The sequence below is a fragment of the Mirounga angustirostris genome, unplaced genomic scaffold, assembly GCF_029215605.1.
Source record: "Mirounga angustirostris isolate CCGP_5_RB_7025 unplaced genomic scaffold, mMirAng1.0.hap1 SCAF_6, whole genome shotgun sequence".
Classification (NCBI taxonomy): domain Eukaryota; kingdom Metazoa; phylum Chordata; class Mammalia; order Carnivora; family Phocidae; genus Mirounga; species Mirounga angustirostris.
In genome coordinates, this window is record NW_026991714.1 from 150,171,561 (window position 1) to 150,192,204 (window position 20,644).

Genomic DNA, 20,644 nt, shown 5'->3' on the forward strand with positions numbered 1-20,644 from the left:
TCGAAGAACAACAATGTTTTTAGTGTCTAAGAATTTAGAACTTTTTTCACGAGAATCATAATTTTAATATGTTCAAAGTTTCACAGTAAGTTAATTTGTTAGAGTAACCTTGACTTTGGGGTGGGTGGTTATAGAGGACTGACCTTCCGAGGATGAGCACAGTCTGGTGACTAAGTCCCTGTTTTATGTGGAATTTAACAGCTGCTCTTGGAATGCCTGTCTTGACTTCTCCACAGTAAAATCTGCCGTGGAAGGAACCCGCGTTAGCACACTGCTAATCGCATCATAGGTATTCAATGGGCGTTTCTTGAATGAAAAATATTAACTCTAAGATTGTTAAAAAATAGTAGATAAGAAGGTCGTGAATCCCTAATAGCTTCGTAAAGCAGATCTTTCTGTCCAAAGAGTTGCTGCTTTGTAAATTACACTAAGAGTGTAAATTACACTAAATTTCTGCTCCATTTGACTTTGGTTCAATCAAGACATGTCGGGTCATTATTTCAGAATCCTGTCAATGTGAAACCTGGCTGACTTGTGGGATATTCAAGCCCAAAAGATCTTCAAAGGGATTTTCTGGAAGAATATCCTACTGGCAAAGTGGGTCTAATCCATTCTGAATCTTTTCAAAAATCTCCTGGTGGCCCATTGTGTTCTTTTGAGTCTGTGAACCAATTTTACCCACCCGGTCTTAGAGGGCAACCCAACATCTGTGTTCTCCATCTGCCCAGACTTCACTCTGGAAATGCCTGCAAGCCCAGTGCTCTAGGCCATTTCTTACCCTCTGGCTGGGCCGGAATCTGCTGATGGCTGATCCACTCACATCCGACCAACTATACTATGTCAACAGCAAAGGGTTGGTTCCTAGAACTTCTTGCAAAGTTACATTTCCCTTTTGACTAATTCACCACAATCCTTTTAAACCAAAAATACATTTGGCCTCCCTAGTGTGGAGGCTATAGGACTATAATTTTTATCTTTCTTAAATCTTCTCACTTCCTAGTCTCTTCCATACAAAAACTGCCCCTTGGAACCTCAAAAATGGATCTGAAGGTCATATATCAGCACTTCTACCCACTACTGGGTTTGAATTATGTCAGCAACCAGGGGTCCACAGGACCAGGGCATTTATTCCAAACTTTTGCCCACCTTTTGCCTCCAATACCTGGTCCTGGAAAGACGAGTTCTGAATCTCTCTGTACCTGGAAGTCTTCAGTCATACAGTGGAATAAAAATACCTGGTCCCTCCTAAGGAGAAGGAGATCCCAGGTGCTAACGTGCTTTGAGCTACTTAAAGGAAAAGTGCATACCACAAACCTTTATTGTCTTAGAGAGTGAGGGTCCATAGTCTCGTAATCATTCTACCACTTTGAACACTGCGTGGACTGGAGAGATGTCCCCTTCGTCGTCCCCACCTTAGTGGGAAGAACCCTTTGCAATGTGACATCATTCATGGAGTGTCATGAGATACACAACTATCACAAAATGACAGTCAGCCAGAGCCGCACTTAACCTTGCTGATTGCCCAGACAAGTGAGTCAGTCACTGCTTGGGAGCTGATGTACAATAGAATAGACCTAATAACAAAATAATATAACATCAAATTCAGAATAAAATTCCATCTCTTGGAGCGTATTCCATGGGCTTTCTCTGCTCCTGCTTTCGCTGGTATCTGGCCTTCTGGTAGAAAACAATGATGACCACAGAGACAATACTTAGAAGAATGACAAGCAGTGCTAGCCAAAACGAGTAACCGTAGCTGTGGGTCGTTCTTCCATAGGCAGCTGCTGGATATTGCTGGTACAGCGTCTGGGCCAGGGCTTCCGAGAGATGGTTGGGTTGTGTGTTCCCCACAAACAGTATCATGGTCACGAAAATGAAGAAGGCTGGAAAGAAGATTCAGTCTCATAAATGATACGGTGATACCTTTTTAAATGTCACTTTCTTTCTTAATGGAACCTGTGCTCTGTGGGTATGTATGGAACATGTACACGGGGAGGGGGAGCTTACAGTCTTCTAGGTACTGGAATGTAAAAGAAGTGTAAGACCTGAGCTAGATTCTAGGCACGAACCGCTAAAGACTGAGGGCAGCGTCCGGCCAAGGGCGAAAATTCGGTTCAAGTCCTTTCCGAAGGGCCTGTTGAGGACCCCTCCCTTGGCCGGTGCAGGCAGAGATATGTGGAATGAACCAGAGAATGAGCAGGCAGGAGAGTCAAGCTTTCTAGAGAGGACTGGATGGATGACAAGGACGCGAAGGACAGAGCATTGCAAACAGAAGAGGCAGTCTACACGAAGACACACGGGGGCCCTGGGACCTCGAGACAGGACCTGGCCCATGGGGAGCTGCTCTGAGGGTCCTGAGCACCGATTACAGAGGAAGACCACCCCGGAGAGCCTCAGACACTGGCTCAGAGGCTGGGCTTTCATTCTGCTTGCAGTGGAGTATGGTGTTTAACCAGGAAGGGTCTCCTGGCTAAACTCATGTGAGAAGAGAACTTGTTAATGGTCTTCTCTTCCCTTTTTTATTCTTCACAAATGTCCTCCCCTGGAGAGTGTGTCTTGGTAGTGACTTTGGACAGTCACCTTGGCCCAGTTGAAGAACAGAGTTCTGGAGTCAGAGAGAGCCAGGTTCCAAGGCTCCAGCCACGCAGCCCCGGGTGATTTGTGTGCTTCTCTGGACCTCATTCACCTTCCAAAGGGAATCAGCCTGACCAAGGCCAAGAGTAGATTCGTGGTTGGTTGGAATGGGGCTGGGCTGGGAGTGGGGAGGTGGCAGAGGCCAGAGGGTGTGGGATGCTCTCTGAGCTGATGGAATGTTCCAAGACTGACGGAGGGAACGGTTGCCCATCTCTGAGAATATTTACCCACAACTAGACAGACGTTCCGGGGTCAACGTGTCCTGGCCGTAGCCCACACCCAGAAACTTTTCCCAGTCCTCCAAAGGCCCTGACTCGAGGGCTTTTGTGTGAGGAGAACGCTTGGACTGTCCTTGATGATGGACTTTCATGCTCAGCGTGATGGTTTTACTTCTCAGTAATTTGGACATACAAGAGCCCCCTCCTCTGAAGCTCTACGCGTCTCACACTCCCTAATTATCCTTCATTATGCCCTTGTGAAGTTTCTTATAAAAGCTTAGTCACAAAGAGGCAGGGTGAACACAGGGTCACACACTTTTCTCTGCAGTGGGACGGGCTTGGCTTTGATTTGAATCGGGAAGGGGCCGCTGCTGACATGTGCAGACCTGAGCCCCGGCAGGAAGGAGCTGCCGCTCCCTGTCTGCGTCCCCGGCTCTGAGGCAGGGGATTTGCAGAGGGGTGAAGGGGGCCCTGTGGTAGCAGGGGGAGCTCCAGGCCTGGCCTGTCCCCACCAGGCCATATGACTTGCCCCATCACTTTCTGCTCTCTGGGCTCCGGGGCTAAGGATCAAACAATCTGCAAAGTTCTGTCAGGCCCCGACATTCTCTCAGTCCACAGTTATGTCCCCTGTGGTCAGGGTCGGGCCATGCCAGGCCGCTGTGGGGGCGAAGGGCAGGCTGGGGTCAGAGGGCACAGGAGCCTGGGAGGTTGTGATGCTGCTGTGTTTTCCTCCAAGCAGAATCTGCTCCTGTTCCTTCCGAGCCACAAACCATGCTAGGAAGCCCAGGTCCTCTTCCTTGCAGCCAAGGGGAGTTTGTTCAAATCCAGCCTCAATGGGGATTTGCGGCACTTCCCTCTGGCTCAAGAGACCAAGGGGACCAAGTCTCCTGCCAAGATGACCCAAAGCAAGGATATGTCAATGGCATGCTTGTGCATAAAAGCCTTCTGCAGGCCGAGCCTCACCTAGAGTTTCCACTACGTTCTGCACACTCAAAGCTCACGTGAAGATTGGGAGTCCCCAGAGGCAAACTCAGGGCCAAAGTCTGGCTTCCCAGAGCACTGGGATCAAGAGGCCAGGAGGGGCATTCAGAGGAGGCCGGACGTGAAGCCCAAAGCCACAAAGATCTCCCCGTGACCCCTGCCAGAAAGCAGAGCTCCTCCTTACACATCCATGTCTCGGGTTGTTTCTCTGCCCACCTGACAGCCCCTTCTGTGTGTTAGAACTTGCCCCAAGCCGGAAAGGAATGCCGCAGGAGCTCTGTCCCTGTCAGAGGATTCTTTGTTGTTAGAAGTAGGCGGGGATTGAGGGGAAGGCCGCAGGCCCTGTGTTTTTCATGTTTTCCTCCACAAACACGCAACGGCCTCTGCCAGGTGCAAAGTCAGCTTATCCTCAACTGTGGAGACAAAGAGCTGGAAACTCCAACCTTGCAGGAACAGGCTTGATGAAGCGATGGGCTTTGAGCCCCATGGGCCGCAGCATGGCGACGTGGTCCCCGTCTTGTCCCTGCGGCCCCACATCCAAACCCCCTTTGGAACCGGCCCCTGATTTTCCTCCTGGAGCTGCTCCCAGCCCCAGCCCCAGGGGATCAGGGTCCCAGACACTGGGTGGGGCAGCCGGCGAGGTCAGCTCCACTGGTGGCCATGGAGATCGCTCCAGGGGTGGGGAAGGAAAATTTGAGGGAGAGTCAGATTTAGGGGAAAAGAGGTCCTTTCTCCCGGGGTTGCTGGCAGCCATCCTGCCTCTAAGGGGACCAGCTCGCTGCTTAACACCAGAGAGAGCATTGGGAAAATCAAGAGACGAGCACCGAAGGGAGTCAGAGTTCGGATGGCGTGGGCCGGCTGGCAGCCGTCCTGGGCATTCGCAGTGGCTGCCGAGCCTCGAGAAGCCCCAGGGAGAGCCACGCATACTGTGACCGAAGCTGGGACCTGCTTCCCATCTGAGCTGCACCCCGACCCCAACGTTGACAATACACAAACAAAGTGACCTAGCCACACCCTACAGAAGCACCGGGAGCTCCCAGGTCACCCACGAGAAGGGTGTTGACCCCAGAGTCTCTAAATGACCTTCTTTGTGGTCCTCTGTGGGACAGTCATACAGATGTGTCATGTTTGGATTTTAGCCCACACTGGCTGTTATTTGGAGGTGAGGAGAGTAAATAAGTGTGTGCGTGTGTGTGTTTGTGTACTTCCGTACGTTATATGGAACCTAATTCGGAGTTAAGCACATAGCAGGAGTTTTGTTGTCAACAGTCTGTTTTGTCCATTTAGGAGCATTGTGTTTAACTCCTTACGTTTGATACTCAATAGCAAAGACTGGCTTATGTTACTTTTTTTTTTTTTTTTTTTTTTTAATTCATGAGAGACAGAGCGAGAGAGAAAGGCAGAGGGAGAAGCAGGCTCCCAAGGAGCAGGGAGCCCGATGCGGGACTCGATCCCAGGACCCTGAGATCATGACCTGAGCCGAAGGCAGACGCCCAACCATCTGAGCCACCCAGGCGCCCGTTATGTTACATATTTCAACAGCTAACACCCTGTCCACGTGTCACTCCTTGTCTCTCTACCAGGGCATTTAAAACAATTTTATTTCCAAGATGCTTCATAAATTCTGTAGGCTTACAGATATAAACCCCGGGCCCCAGCACACAACTTGGCACATACTAGGTCTGCCTAATTTCCACGGGTCCCCTGGGATCGCGTGTGTTCTTGCGTGGGACGGAGCACCAGAGAGACCGAGACACAGAGGTCGTGCTTGTCAGCAGAGCGCCCGGTGTCCCCGGGGATACTCACCACCAAGTCCACTCCCGGTGTACACGCCCACCGGCCCCAAGAACGTCTGATAGGGGCTGCTGATGCTGTTGTAGAAGGTGAGCCCAGAGCTGAGCAGCGAAGTGCACAGGCTGAGGACCAGGAACAGGATAACCACCAAATGCAGCGTTCTTTGGGAAGAATTGTTCAATTTCTCTAAAACTAAAGCAGCGTGTGGTAAGCACGTCGCACAAAAAGCAAACACCAGCCGTAGACCCGAGGGCTACACCACCCACACCCTGGCAGTCCCCCGCACTCTCTCCTCTCGGGCACTGGGGGTAGGAATTGCAGGGGGCACCTCCCAAGTATGCACCAGCAGGAAGGGGTGGCTCCTCGGGATCCTCATTCCCTGCTTGCATGTGTGCAACCACAGGACTTTGGATAACTGGCTAGCCAGCCCAATTTTAATTTCCCCGAGAAAAGAGGGTGCCCTCCTTGATAAGCTGCGGCAGGGCTGGATACCCCTCCTCAGGGCATTCCGGCCTCAGATGCCTGACAGCGGGCATCACCTCCTCATGGACGGTGTTCTCTTGCTCGCAGCACTACTATGCTTCCGCTTGGGGACACTTACTGAAAACCTGTGACCGAGAGGATCTGGCACACCCAGAGATTTCGGAGGTGAGCCCATTACACAGAAGGCCAGGAGGGGAGGGGCTGATGGAGGTGACCAGGTAGCTGGGAGGCAAAGATGGCCTTGGGGACAGGCAGAAGACTGGTGTGGGTGCAACCGAGGTGTCGGCCACACTTCTCGACGTCACTTCCCTGGAGCTAGAGAGGACCCAGTGCCCATGTGGCTTAAATGCAAAAGGTGACCCCTGGGTAAGCCATCAGAATTCTTCCCAAGCTCAATTCCTCTGAGCTCACACAACATTTTATAAAATGTGCATTTTTCTTAAGTGCAAAGGAGCTCCAGACATGGATATGCATTCGTGCCAAATGAAACACAGATGCCCTGGGCCATTAGCCATGAGTTCCTGCTTTTGCCATCCTCCTGTTTCCAACCACAACCAGCCACTGTCCCTATGAATCTGTTTCCCCTGCTTGCTCCTTTGTTTACAACACAAAATGACCAGACCCCAGAGGCATGCTGTCCCCACACTTACCTGTAACTCCAGCCACGCATTTATAAAACATCCCCAAAGGCTGCGGGTGTGTTTTAGGGCCTTGGGTGATTGCCACCACATTAAATAAAGTGTTTACTAGGATGTTCTGTGAAAGCCACAATGATATACAGAAAAAGTAATCTGGGAAAAAGATTTCAGAGTTCATTGTAAGATGCCAACAAAGTCATTGCGAATTGTGAGATGTAAGAACCATGATGGGTGGGGGAGGTCTGGTAAGAGAAAGTAAAAACCGTCTTCTTTCCATTCCTGTTTCCCAGGCCCCTGGGAGAGAGCGGGGAGCCCCTCCCAGCCTTGTCACACAGCAGCTTTCAAGAACAGAAACCAGAAAAGCCAGGAAAGATATCGTTTGAGGGCTTGGGGGCTCCTTATCTCGCTCTCTGAACCAGAGCTCCAAAAAACGAGATCCCCGAGAACTGGAGGGGCCCCAGGACGTGGTGCGTGCCAGGGAAGGAGCAGCCAAGCCTGCTCCTGACGAGTGTCCTGGCAGCAAGGGGCTCACTCTTTGCAAGGTGGTCCTTTTCATGCCGTGTCGCCTTCATTATTTAAAAGCGCTTCACTGGTGTCGTAGGGAAGTGATGAATCACTGAGTTCTACTCCAGAAACCGACATTGCTCTGTATGTTAACTAACTAAACTTTAGACTTAAAAAAAACGACAACGCACAAATAAATAAACAAAAGCTCTTCATTGTGTTGGGCCCAAACATGCGTCTCTATGACTTTTGCCCAGAGTCCTTCTGCTTCCTCTGGAGCAACTCAGAATCTACTCGTTCCTCTCTGTCTGGCAGCCTCTCTCGTCATTGAAGAGAGACATAAACCCCAGTGTGATTAATAGCCCACATCTCCAGAATGTTCTTTGTAAGGCGTGATTCCAAAGCTCCTGCCCGCCTGGCCCCTGCTCTGCACACACTTGATCCTGACTCCAAAGCCCCACAACACACTGGACAGAGAGGCACAGCCCCCCGCCCCCCGCCCCCCCCCGGCTTAGAGCGGGCACCACCTGTGCCGGATCTCTCCTCTCTCCGGTTCTGAGCATCTAGATTGTTAATTCTGATTTTTATTTTCAATCGGCAGTACTCTAGGAAGGAGGCAGGTTTCCTGCCTCTCGACAGTGCACAGCGAGAGGCTACAGAAACGAAACTGGTGGAAAGAGAAGCGGAGTCGGAGACCTGCAGCCACCCCAGGCAGGTGTGGCCACGCATCCCTGGGAACCCCCTGGGAGAACACAGAGGCCAGAAGAGGGGAGCTGTGAGCCCAGCAAGACGGACCCAATGACGTCACTGCCCTTGGCCCGAGAACATTTTGCTCCTCGGTGAGGAGTGTAGGTTAAATAAAACATGTGGTCCTGCCTGCCACCTCCTGTGGCCCGGTGGGGGGATGGCTGGGGTCCCATGAGCCCCCTACCCTCTGGGGAACCGCATGGGCTGGGCCGTTCTGAAGGCCCTGAGCTCAGGCTGAGACTCTCCCCGTGGAGATGCAGGGGTCGGGGGATTCTCATGGTTCTAATGTAGCGCGCATCTGTCTTGAAACGAGTGGATGATGACGCAAGAGTAGGACTAGGGAAAAACGGGAAGTAGGATGCACCTGTTCGGAGGTGCAGGGTCGAATGCTGGGGAGTTTCCAACTCTCACCCTGAGGAAGAATTGCTTCCCATCCCAGTCACCCTGCTCCTCCCAGGCCACAAGGAGGAAGCCTGAAGCTCTAATCAGAAATTTGCTGGGGACTAAATAAACTTTGCGTTTAGCCAGTGAGAAATAATTTGGATACTTAACTAAAAAATAGACATTTCAGTGTGGGGGAGAATGTCACCTCTGGCTTGCCCTGGAGAGTATTTCTGCTTTATACACTTATTAAAAGCTGTAAATGGATGTTCATTTGCAAATGGTGAATGTTCCACTTTTTCAGAGTAAACTAGAAAGTGACAATTAGGTTAGGCTTTGTTTTTGACTGTTGGTAAGATCTAACAGACACAATTTTTCAAAAGGGCATCAATTTGGAGGCTACTGACTCATACTTTTCTTTGTATTAATGGAACAATTTATCTTAATTTTAACTGCCATCTTTTAAAATTCTATTTCAGCATCTGAATTTCCTGCCTCACAGGTATGACAGCCATATCCCTCAGCCCCCTCCTGGCTCAGAACTCAGACAATGAAAGCTGGAAATTCAGGGAAAGTTGGCAAGAATGAAATAGAATAAGCACCCCCAGCATCTGACAGCTCCTCTCGGCCTACAAAATTAGCAAATACATTCCGTTCTTTCCTCTTCTTTTTCAGGGCCAAGCGTTGGAATCAGGAAAACCACCTCACAATTGGAACTAATTGCCCGGATTCTGGCAACCTCAGGAAAGAGGCCATCGCTCCCACAGCTGGGAGGCAGAAAATGTGCTGGGGGCGGTGGGCAGTGTACAGAAATGCGTCATGTGGACATCGGGCTTTCTGTGCATGGAGATTTAACCCTTCAGGAGCCCCTCGCCATAGGGTCTTCCTAGCTCTGGTTTCCCATCAGTCCTCAGACCTTGAGGGAGAGCCCGTGGCTTTGTGGGTGGTCAGGAACTGCCCGCACCCTCTCCTCGGACACCTGGTCATCAGGGAGCCTTACCCGGCAGACTCCTCAACCCATGGACCACAGTATACCCCTGACAAGCTGAGCCTTTGAGGTCTTCCAAGAAGTCGCAGCTGTCATGCCCAGCCTCTGGGAAATTTATCTGGGTTCTCTCACGGAGAAGGAGGGGGCGTGCATTTTTCTGCCCTGTTAAACTCCATCACCCAACGTGGCCATATCTCTGGGGACAAACAGTAAGTCGCTTCTCCTCGGAAAAGTGTAAGAATATGGGGGGTGGGGTTGGTGAGTAGGAGTACTAAGGAAGAAATAAGCCTCATTGGTTTGTCTCCTTGCAATTAATTGATTTTTGCAGCAGATTTACTGTTCTAATTATTTTTTAGCTTGGGCCGATAGTGCAATTTTGAGTCCCCTAAAAACAAACGGGGTAGATGGAGAAAAGAGACCTGGGGGAGGGGTGCGGGCGGGCAGATTGGGTGCAACTTCCTCTTGCTGTCATAGCGACCTGCACTGCCTGAGTTAACTGACGGGGGCCTTTCTCTAGATAGAAGCAATGGCAAGTTCACCAAGCCCAGGAGCCACGTGCAGTGTCTCTCGGTGTCCCAGCCCCTCCCTCACGGAGCAGCTGCTCAGGGAAGTGTTTTGGACTGAAATTCAATATCCAGAACTTTTGGAGTAGCAAAAGCAAAGTGCTGACTGGTGGACACAAGGACCGTAATTTTCATCTGGATATTGGACAAACCGAGAGGCCACCAGATGAAGCTAGTAGATCTCCTGTTGGGCTGAGCCGGCCACATAATCTAGTCACGTATTGGAGAGTCTCCTTGCCAGGCTTGACGGATTATCTTCCCTACCAGTAGACCTATTGGCGGCTGGATTCTTTTGGCGTGTTGAAATCAGCCATTGTCACTTCGTACTGTGTTGTCATCTCAAAATCTACAGCCCAAATTGGCACAATGTGGTAAGTCCTAGGCAGAAATACAGGCGAGCTTTGCAATATTCACCCCTCTTTGGAGATTTTCAGTGTGACCTCATCCTGGGCAAGAAGCTGATAATGTTAACGTCTTAAATGGAAAAGTTGATGCATCACTGCTGGGGAAGGAAGTGGCATTTATACAGATTTTATTTTGCTGCCAGCGATTGGTTTCTGAATTGAGATGAGCCCCATGTGGTCCCGAGAAACCAGCTGGGCAACAGCTATGCTCGGTCTCCAGTTCTGCTCTCAAGGGAAAACATCCATGGGTCTGCAGCAGCTGAACGCCATGACATACGTTCCAGTTATGTGACTTTCCCCTACCTTGGAGAACCGTTTACAAATGTTCCAAGTCCAGTGATGGCTAAAACCCTCAGCAGTGAACACCCCCGAGGCTCTGGGGGGCCCTCAGCAGACGTCAGCAGAACAATTGTGCTGTACCCTCTCTGACTGGGGGGCGGCTGATCTACAGCACCTGGACGCTGGGCAGTGACTTGAGAAAGTTGACCATAGCTCTGTGGTTACAAAGAGTAAAAGCAGAGACGCAGGCAAAACAAATGCAAATAGTGAGCCTCCTTCACGCTGCCATATGGCGCCGTGGTGCGCACTTGGCCCTGTGCCCTCAGGGTTGTTCTAGACTAAGCCTCTCCCTGCGAGGGCTTTAGAGTCAGGCTCGGACCTGCCCTGGCCTCCCCGGCTTTCCTGATACAGGTAATCAGGGCTCTCACTGAAGCCCTGTCTCTCAGATGGGAACCAACTGGTTCCAAACAGACAGCATGAAAATCAAAAAATTCACCGGCTGTTATCTCATATTTAAAATTTTTTCAGTGTGTCTGGAGGCTCAGGAACTGGTACACATTCTGGTTTTGAAAATGCTATTCACATACTGAATGTGTGACTGCATGTTTGCAAGTCTTAGTTTCGGGTTGCTGCAGAGGGAATATTCCTCGCTTTCCTGAGATGCTGAGGCCGGGACTGGAGGAGGCGTGTAATGTTACTGGACCACTGGAAGAGACGTTGCTTTTGCTAATGTCTAAGAGATAAATTTCGTAACTTGGAGATAGAACTACATTGTTCAGGGTTTAAGGTTCAACTCAAACTAAATACTACATTTGTATGAGGTAGAAAATGATGCCCATTTCTAAGTCAGCGGGGAATGGCCGAGTCACGGCTGATAATGCCTGTCTACCTGCATGCAACACTGCTCGATGCAGAGTCCATCCCAGGTGCTAAATGATTTACAAATGTTGCTTTTAGGGGCGCCTGGGTGGCTCAGTCAGTTAAGCATCTGCCTTCTGCTCAGGTCATGATCTTGGAGTCCTGGGATTAAGCCCCGCGTTGGGCTCCCTGCTTGGCAGGGAATCTGCTTCTCCCTTTGCCCCTCACCCCACTCATGCTGTCTTTCTCTCACTCTCTCTCTCAAATACATAAATAAAATCTTAAAAAATGAATAAAAATCTGCAGTCAATACAACTAAAAATACTGTTCCTACTATCCTCCTATGTTGGATACCATATTCCTGCTAGACATACTTACTTAATTAATTACTTGTCAGTAAACTTGGTAATGCTGGTTCAACAGAGCCTCCGCCAGAATTATTTAGACTGTGGTGCTAACAGACACAACCAGAACCGAGGAAGCTAAAATAATAATGTGGGTGAATTTTCAAAATTAAAAATATATGTTCATATCTACAAGCCATCTCAGAGCTTACAAGGAAATCATTTTTGTACAGTTATTTGGCCCAAATAGAGGATGACATGAGTCTTACCCAGTTAATGCAATCTCGCTATACCCATTCAAATTAATTTCTCATTTACCTCCAAAGTCCTTCTTTGATTCCTCAAGTCCATGACTGAATTCCTGACGACTGTTACCACGAAAGAGTCCATAGACGACAACAAGACTACCGTTTGAAGAAGAGTCACTGATGGCTATTCTGCTGCTGACCCATTCTTGGGTCCCAAGCATAGAGCAGACTACGATGAACGCCCCAAAGCTTGTGAAAAAGCTCAATAAGAACATCAGTGTTTTCTTCGTCGTAGGCATCTTCTCAGGAAAGTAGGGGTCCTATGGTTAACACAGAAAGCAATGATTTTTTGTACTATGTTTGGACCTTATCATTTGGAGTCCAGTATTTAGAAAAGGAGTCCGAATGAACAGTTCTTGTAAAATATAAAAGCTAGCTCTTCAAGGGACAAAATGCCCCAAGGAACATTGGACTATGAGTATGGTCATAAAGATTTACAGTGGCTGAACTTTGGTCTGCAGTTAGGGGTTGCCATGGTGACCGCCAACCAGCAGAAACAAGCAGGCACGGTATTCCCAAGGACTTCCTCCATCACACAATTAATTTATAACTCTTTGTCACGTGCCCTCGAAGCAAGTTCAGCCTACCATGTCAGGACTAGAATCCCTAACACATGAGGGCCTGTCCTCCCACAGTGTTGTTCTAGCAACCAACAACATGGACTTGCTTTACCTGTTAAGGACTCGACCCTAACAACAGTTCAAAAAGGAATGCTAAGAAGATCAAGCGTTTGCTGAAAACACTTTGAAATGAAAAGAGCAAAGTTGACAACCTCCTTACTTTTAGACCTTACTAGAGAGGTGTACCTTTCAAATTTCCTCCTCCAAACTAGATCATATTTGCACATTATTTAAATTATAACTTGAGAGGATACATCTTTATTTGTCCTTAGTGTTCTGATGGAAATGGTTCTGAACATTCTTGCATTAGGTCTTTATGCCGCCTTTCCTTCCTCCCTGTTGAGTGGCTAATGGTTTACAAATGATCCTTTCTGTCTGTCTCTCAGAGACACTCCTCCATCTGGCAAGTACATCACTTCTCAAGATAGTAAATAGATGTTCACAACATGTTTATATTCCTCTTTTTATCATATTCTTTGATTATAAAGTAATAGCGTATATGCACATTTGTGCCCCGTACTTTTCTTGAATAGCACCTAACTTATGTTTGGTGGAATGAGTCGGTCATCTGTCTTTCCCATTAGAGGAACTGGACTATGGGCTTCAGGAGGTGGGACATGTTTGTTTTGCTGACCACTAGACCCCAGGGTCTGTCAAAGAGCAGAAACTCAGCAAATATTTGTTAAATGAGTTATTGGAGACATACGAACAAATACTCCACTATTGAGGACATGTGTGCTTTTTTGATTTTTAATTCATGATTTAAAAAAAAAAACGTGCATGAAATCCTTCTACATAACCCTTGTCCATATTCTGGGTATTTCCTGGCTTGGATTTCTGGAAGTGAGTCAAAGCATATGAACTTTTGCTGACGCTGTTGCTACGCCTTGCTCAGCTGCTCTTTAGAAAAATTCTTATGGATCTGACCACCCAACTTTACACAGTTGAATAGGTGTGTTTTACTCTATCTTCACAACATTGTATATTATTGGGAAAACAGATTTTTTTCCAAGTAAGTATTTTGACTACATTTTTAAATAGTTATTTCAGTAGTTATTTCCTTTGAGCCCATTTTCTTTTTTTTTCTTTTTTTTTAAGATTTTATTTATTTGTCAGAGAGAGAGAGCAGGGGCTAGCGGCGGGCAGATGGAGAAACAGGCTCCCGCTGGGCAAGGAGCCTGATGCAGGACTCGATCCCAGGACCCTGGGATCATGACCTGAGTCGAAGGCAGATGCTTAACTGAGCCACCCAGGCGTTGCTGAGCCCATTTTCCAGAGTGAAATAATTTTGTATCATGATAGGAAGATGAGATATGCTCATTACAAAAAATATATCAAATAGAACTAACAAAAATAAAGACAAAAGCAAATATAATTAAAAAATCACCCTAGAAGAAGTAATTCTGTTCATACTTGGGCAGAGACTTTTATCCCCACGTCTTTATGTCTATGCCTACATTCATATTAAAACCAAGTTCTACTTTATGTTAAACTCTAAATTGCGCTATCACAAATCTCCACAATTTGTCATGGGACAATTCACCAATCGATCAGGTTTGCCATTGTGCCAAGTAATCATAATTCACTTCGACATATCTTTTTGGGGGACATTTTAATTGTTTCTACTTTTTCACTGCTGCACCCATGGTGTGTGATGATGCCTCTTCTATGTTCAATTTTGTAAGTCTTTCCAGGTGTCTCTTTGTGATGAATGCTTACACACAGAACTGTTGAGTCAACAAGTGCGTGCAGACCAGCAGAAAGTTTGGACCACTTTAAACACTGGCCAACAGCACTTTGTGCAGAAAGCTTATTTTCCCACAACCCCATCACCACATACTACTACAAATCCTTTTCACCTTTCACAAGCTGGGAGAGGAGAAATAGGTTGTTGGTATGATTTCTAAAAAAGGAGCATTGAGGGTTAACTTATATTCATATTTTTATTGTCCATTGGTATTTTTGTTTGCGTAAGTTTCTGTTGACAGTGTTGGTTCATTTATTATATAGAGATGCTCTTTTATGTATGATTGTACAATAAGAGTATTAACCTGTGTCAACTCCACGTGAGATATATATATATATTAATTTAACAAATATATATGTGTAAGTCTATATATTCATTTTGTGGTTTGTATTTCACATATTGGTAGGGGTTTTGTTTTTTTACATCTTTGTGGATGTTTTGCTGCGTAAAGTTAAAAAGGTCTATGTAATCAGTCAAATATTTCAGTTTTATACATTGTGCTTCCTGGATTTGGTATCTCAACTCTAAAGTCATAAGGCTGTCTACACATTCAAGCCAGCTCCAGCTTGCTTTAAAATGGAAAAGTGACGTACCCCATAAGGGTACATGGTTATTTCACAGTCCCTGAGGGGAGGGTGACAATGAGGACTCCGGGCGTCACCTGAATTAACCATTTCCATTTTCTCTGCTCCTTTCTACATATATTCCATTCTTCTTGGTTTATTTTTTTAACATTAAAAGTCGTTTCTGTCAGTATTGAATTTCTGTTGTTACATTTATTTTGCTTTTCTCTTTCTAAATTTTCTGAAATAAATATTTTATTTCCTTAATTATTTTGTTGTGGGATTAATAATGAAAATATTTAAAACTGAATTTTCCTTTCAGTATAGGACTTTGGCCACATCCCACAGGTTTTATGTAGAGTCTCTTGTAAATGGACATGTAACATCTTAATATTGTAATTTTTTTCTTCCTTACTGAAGAATAAGTTTGTAAAATAATTTTATGATATTGTTTCTATTTTTTGTTATTTATTTTTACTTTTCTGTAATTTGGATAAGAGAATGTAGCCTCACAATATCTACTCTTGGATTTTATTGATATTTTCTGTGCAAGTCAATTTATAAGCCACTTTTATAAAGGTTTATAACGTTTGATGTCACTTGATGTTATTCCATTTTATGGATTTACCCTCATTCATTTAACGATGTTCTATTTTGGACATTTGGAGTATTGTTTTTTTTTTTTTTCCCCTATAAACTTGTCTGATTACAGATTGTTAATTATAGCCTCAGGATAAATTCCTGGAGAAGAACTGCTGGTTCAGATAAACATTTTTGGATTTTTTTATACCAGACGCAAATTGGCCTTCAGATTGGTCTCCAATTCATAATCCTATCAGCAATGCATGAGAAAGCTCTCTTGTCTATAGTGCTAGAAAAGGCTGACTATTAAGGTTTTAATTTTTGGTCATTCTTTTAGGAAATATTGCATTGCCTATACATTTTACCTATGCAATAATTCTGTGATCTACTTTTCTGGATCACTACAGTTTTGCCTCTCCTAAAATTTCATAGAAATGATAAATTACAGTATGCAATTTTTTGTATCTGGCTTGCTTTGAGATTCATCTGAATACCCACAAATTTGTTATCCATTCAGCCATTGGTGGACACTTATTCAAGTTATCACCTATTATGAATAATGATATTATGAAAATTTATGTACATGTCTTTGTGTGGATATTTTCTTACCTTTCTCTTGGATATACAAGGAAAGAAACTACTGGGGCATATGGTAAATGCATTTAACTTTAGAAGAAGCTGACGGAATGTTTTCCAAAGGGGTGGTGCTAATGTGCATTCCCACGAGCGATGAGCATGGTGGTTCCAGTTGCTCCATATCTTCTCCAACACCTGCTGTTATCAGTCCCTTATAATTGGGCATTATAATGAGTGCTTAGTAGTGTCTCACTCTGGTTTTGATTTGCATTTTACTAATATTAATAATTGAGCATTTTTTATGTGCTTATTTGCCACCTGTATACTTTCTTTGGTGTAGTATCCATGTAAATCTTTTGCCCATTTTCTTAACTTGGTTCATCTTCTTGTTGAGTTCTATGAGTTCTTTCCTTTGTGTTTTCTGCATGTAAGTCCTTTATTAGATACATGCTTTGTAACTGTTTTCCCCCAGTCTCTGGCTTACCTTTCCATTTTCTTAACACTATTCTTTGGAGAGAAAAATTTTAAAATTTTGGTGAAGTTATATTTACCAATCTTTCTATTTTATGAATTGTGATCCAATGAGATACTTAGAAAATATTTTTCTAGCCCAAGATTGCAAAGATTTTTTTTTCTTCTATGTTTTCTTCTAGAAGTTTTATCATTTGAGCTCTTACATTTATGGTTATTGCATATTTTTAGTTATTTTTTGTATATAGTATGAAGTAAGGTTTAAAGCTCCTCCTTATACATGTGGATGTGCAACTGTTCAAGTGTGATGTCATGAAAAGCTTATTTCCTAATGAATTGCCTTGGCATTTTTGTTGAAAATCAGATGACCTCATTTGTGTGGGTCTCTTTCTGGATTCTATGTTACAAGGTCTTTCTTCCCAGCTCTGTATAAGCTTCAGGAAGTGTTTGTCACACTGTTTTACAGTGGGTCTTTTGCTGGCCCCAGATAGCTTCCTCCTACAGGTGTGGATCTGCACTCAACCAAAGATTCAAGGGATCCCTATGCAGCTCCCTCTCTCCACCAGGACTGTACCACCAGTTTTAGTTGCATTTGCCTCCCCAGTTTCTCATTTCCCTCTCTTTGGGCTCTTTATGCTTCCCCTTCTTCCTTGGAAACTACCTGGGGTAGTGGTCAGTCTCCTCTTGTTTGTTTTTCTCTCAGGAATCACAGACCTATGCTACCTGATGCCAGGTGTCTAGAGACCATTCCTTTGTATATCATTTTCTATTTTATTGATTTCTTTTTATTTTATTTTATTTAAATATTTTATTTATTTATTTGAGAGAAAGAGAGAGAGAGCGTGAGCAGGGGATAGGGGTAGAAGGAAAGGGAGAAGCAGACTCCCCGCTGAGCAGGGAGCCCCACACGGGACTTGATTCCAAGACCCTGAGATCATGACCTGAGCGGAAGGCAGACTCTTAACCGACTGAGCCACCCAGACACCTTGTTCTATTGATTTCTTAAGCCTGGAGGGCCAGTCTGGTCCCTGTTACTCCATCGTGGTCAAAGGAGGCTTTATTTTTGAATGACGACATGGCTGTCCCACAGTCTTCCCTTCAGAATTTTGTACATGTTGGTCTGTTGTCCTTTGACATTGAATGCTGTTGTGGAAGAGCCTGAGGTCAGCCTTATTTCTTGCTTCTGATTGGGACTTACTTGTCCCAATAGCATAGCTCCAGAAGTCTTCATTTGTGAGATCTAGTCACTTGGTAACCTGGATACGCTTTGTATAGATTGTTGTGTGTAATTTTTTTTTCTTTTTCTTTGTATTCATCGCTTCTATTTTCACTCTACCCATGCAGTTCATTGTAAAGAAATTTTTCTGTGTCATTTCAGTGAGTCGTGAGCTCCCTTTGCTAAAATCTTACCACAGGCACACTGGTTATTCTTGAGTTGGGTTATCTTTGACCCATTCTCTCTGATTGCCTTAGTGGTTTGTCTTTTTCCTCTGAATGCACTGTCACTTCCCTCCACAATGATAACTTGTCTTTCAGCCAAGTCTTTTTCTAATTCATGTAAAAATATGAAATATGTAAATCTGAAATTGTGTGGTTTGGAGTTCTAATTTGTTTTCTTTGCTCTGAAATCTCCTTTTCATCTCATCTCTGTTGTTTTATTATCTATTACTCCCTTGTTTCATTAAGTTCTTCTTATTATAAGTTTTTACATAGCACAGTGTATGCAGGAGAAACTGCTTCTGTTCATGGGATTTAGTGTTTTCCAACCTAAAGAGGGTTTACTCTGTCTTTCCTCTTGCTATGTATTTGCACAGTCCCCTTGGCATTTTTTTTTTTTCCCATTGCTTATGCTGAAAGTGGGCAGTCCTGTCCAATCATTGGTTTGTTCTCATAGATTTTGGGTGCTTCTCCCTGACATCTTATCTGGGCCTGCTCACCTTGTCTGGGCCTACTTGCTCATATCTTCTCCAAGCTTCAGTTTTGGGCTGGATGGCTTTCTATCTTGTTTTTCTCCAAATGCATCCAGGAGGGAGAGAACGTCTAGAGCTCTGACCTACGTCAAGTTGGCTTCAGCTCACGTTAATCTGGATCAACGGCAGCCTCATGCATCACCTGCCGCAGGGCCCCAATCATGGTCACCTCATCTTGCTCAGTTTCCATCTGCTGGTTGTGTTTCTTGAGCCTCTGTTCCTGAGTTCCCAGGCTCTCATCCTTGTCCAGAACTTCTATCCTGTCAGCTTCAAGTTATTGCAAACAAAACAAAACAAAAAAACCAAAACAAACAAACAGAAAAAACCCCAAACACAGCAACAACATCCCCTCATACCTCTACCCCAGAAATCTATTGGCATTTTATTAGCTTGGATGTTGTCAGACACCCACAAGCCTGGAGTTCAGGGGAAGAGGTCTTATTAGGGGAATTGCCTTTGACTCATTTTGAGTTTGATGAGGCCGAGCCTGGGACCTTGCTGCCAATCCAGAACCTTTTTCAAAGAGGTTTGGGAATCTCCTGGGGTGTGACAGGGACACAGGCCTCATGTCTTTGCTGGGAACAAGGAGGCCTGGCACTCCTCCAGGAAGGCGGTGCTGCATAAAGGCAGACCAAGCCTGGGCCAGGGGACAAGGGGAAGGCACGTCAGAGCCCGAGGTACAGAAACCACTGCACACAAAGCACAGAGTGCGGGCCTGAAGCCCTCATGGGCGGGGGCAGAGCCAGACCAAAATCCAAGAGGAAGGTCACGGCAGCAGCCAGCAGGTGGCTCTGAGTCCCTCATTTCAGCTCTGCTCCTGTGATTTTTCACACTAGCATCTCTATGTCCTTACCGTTTCGATCTAAATGAATTGTGTCTCAATTAATCGACTATGACACCATTTACTCGAGCTTAGTTGTAACAAAATCTCAAATGGTATGCTAGTAAGAGTTTCCTAATACCTGAAAATAAATAAGCAATTTGCGCATGAAGTGAAATCTCTGATGTCCTCCACATACAGGATCTTACTCTAGGAAAGGCTAGTCTGGATGATACGAAGAAGGAAATGCCCTCTTTGTGGCCAGAATGCACCAGGACAAGCTGTTACGTTTTTTTCCTTTTTACTGCAGTTTGAAGCTGCTGATTCCTTTCTCTGTTTATCATGGGGGTCATTCAATGTGAGTGTTGTTGCTGTTGTTTTTTAAAATCACAAATATGCACCTTGTGGCGCACAAAGCTCTGGAACATGGGATAGGATTTATTTTACTGTTTTTAATTAATTCATGTCCATGTATGCTTTTCTTATAAAATGTATATAGTTCATACATACACGTACTTTGGGGATATTTCAGTAGAAACACTGCCTTGATATGATCTGAATTTTCCATTAAAGGGGAATCTTTTTTATACATAAAAGCCTTTCTTAACATTGCAATGCTTTAAGGAATCAAACATTTAAAATTTTTTATCCTGTTTCAACCACTGATAAGAAATAGCTACCTATAACCTTTTTACTAAAAGTGTCTCCCTAGGACCTCAGTGCTGCCTTATAGCTGATCACCAACTTTTCCCTCAATTCCTAGAGCAAAGTGAAAATATATACAAGGCAAAAATTAGATGGATCATAAACTATTTCATAAGTGATAATGTTCTGTGGATTATATACGCTGATCTCATGGTGAAAATAAAGAAATGGAGTCATTTCCTTCTGTTAAAAATCTGTTGCAGGTCTCACGGTTTTTCAAAGAGGTTGAGGGAAAAAATATACTTTTGCCAGAGTGTAAACATTTCTGAGAGACGTGATCTTTAAGTGAGGAATAGAAGGGTATTCCATGCATTATAAAATCACTTGAAACAGATCACAGAACTTCTGTGCTGGACTGTTTTATTATTTGGTCTTCCAATGGTATCACCCATAATTCTTAGACATCAGTTTACTTAAGGGATTGAATCGAAGGTTCCTAATCACATAAGAAGTAAAGTAATTAATG

At 45.2% G+C, this 20,644-nt stretch overlaps 1 protein-coding gene across 1 annotated transcript; it reads right to left on the reverse strand.

The window, feature by feature from the left end:
- Positions 1-1,354: 1,354 nt before the first annotated feature.
- On the reverse strand, positions 1,355-12,608 carry CLRN3 (clarin 3). Its single transcript, XM_045876322.1, has 3 exons — positions 12,135-12,608; positions 5,640-5,819; positions 1,355-1,883 (listed from the first exon to the last, which is right to left on the reverse strand). The coding sequence occupies exons 1-3, from the start codon at positions 12,361-12,363 to the stop codon at positions 1,603-1,605; spliced, it is 690 nt and encodes a 229-aa protein (XP_045732278.1). The 5' UTR covers positions 12,364-12,608; the 3' UTR covers positions 1,355-1,602.
- Between the last annotated feature and the right edge of the window lie 8,036 nt (positions 12,609-20,644).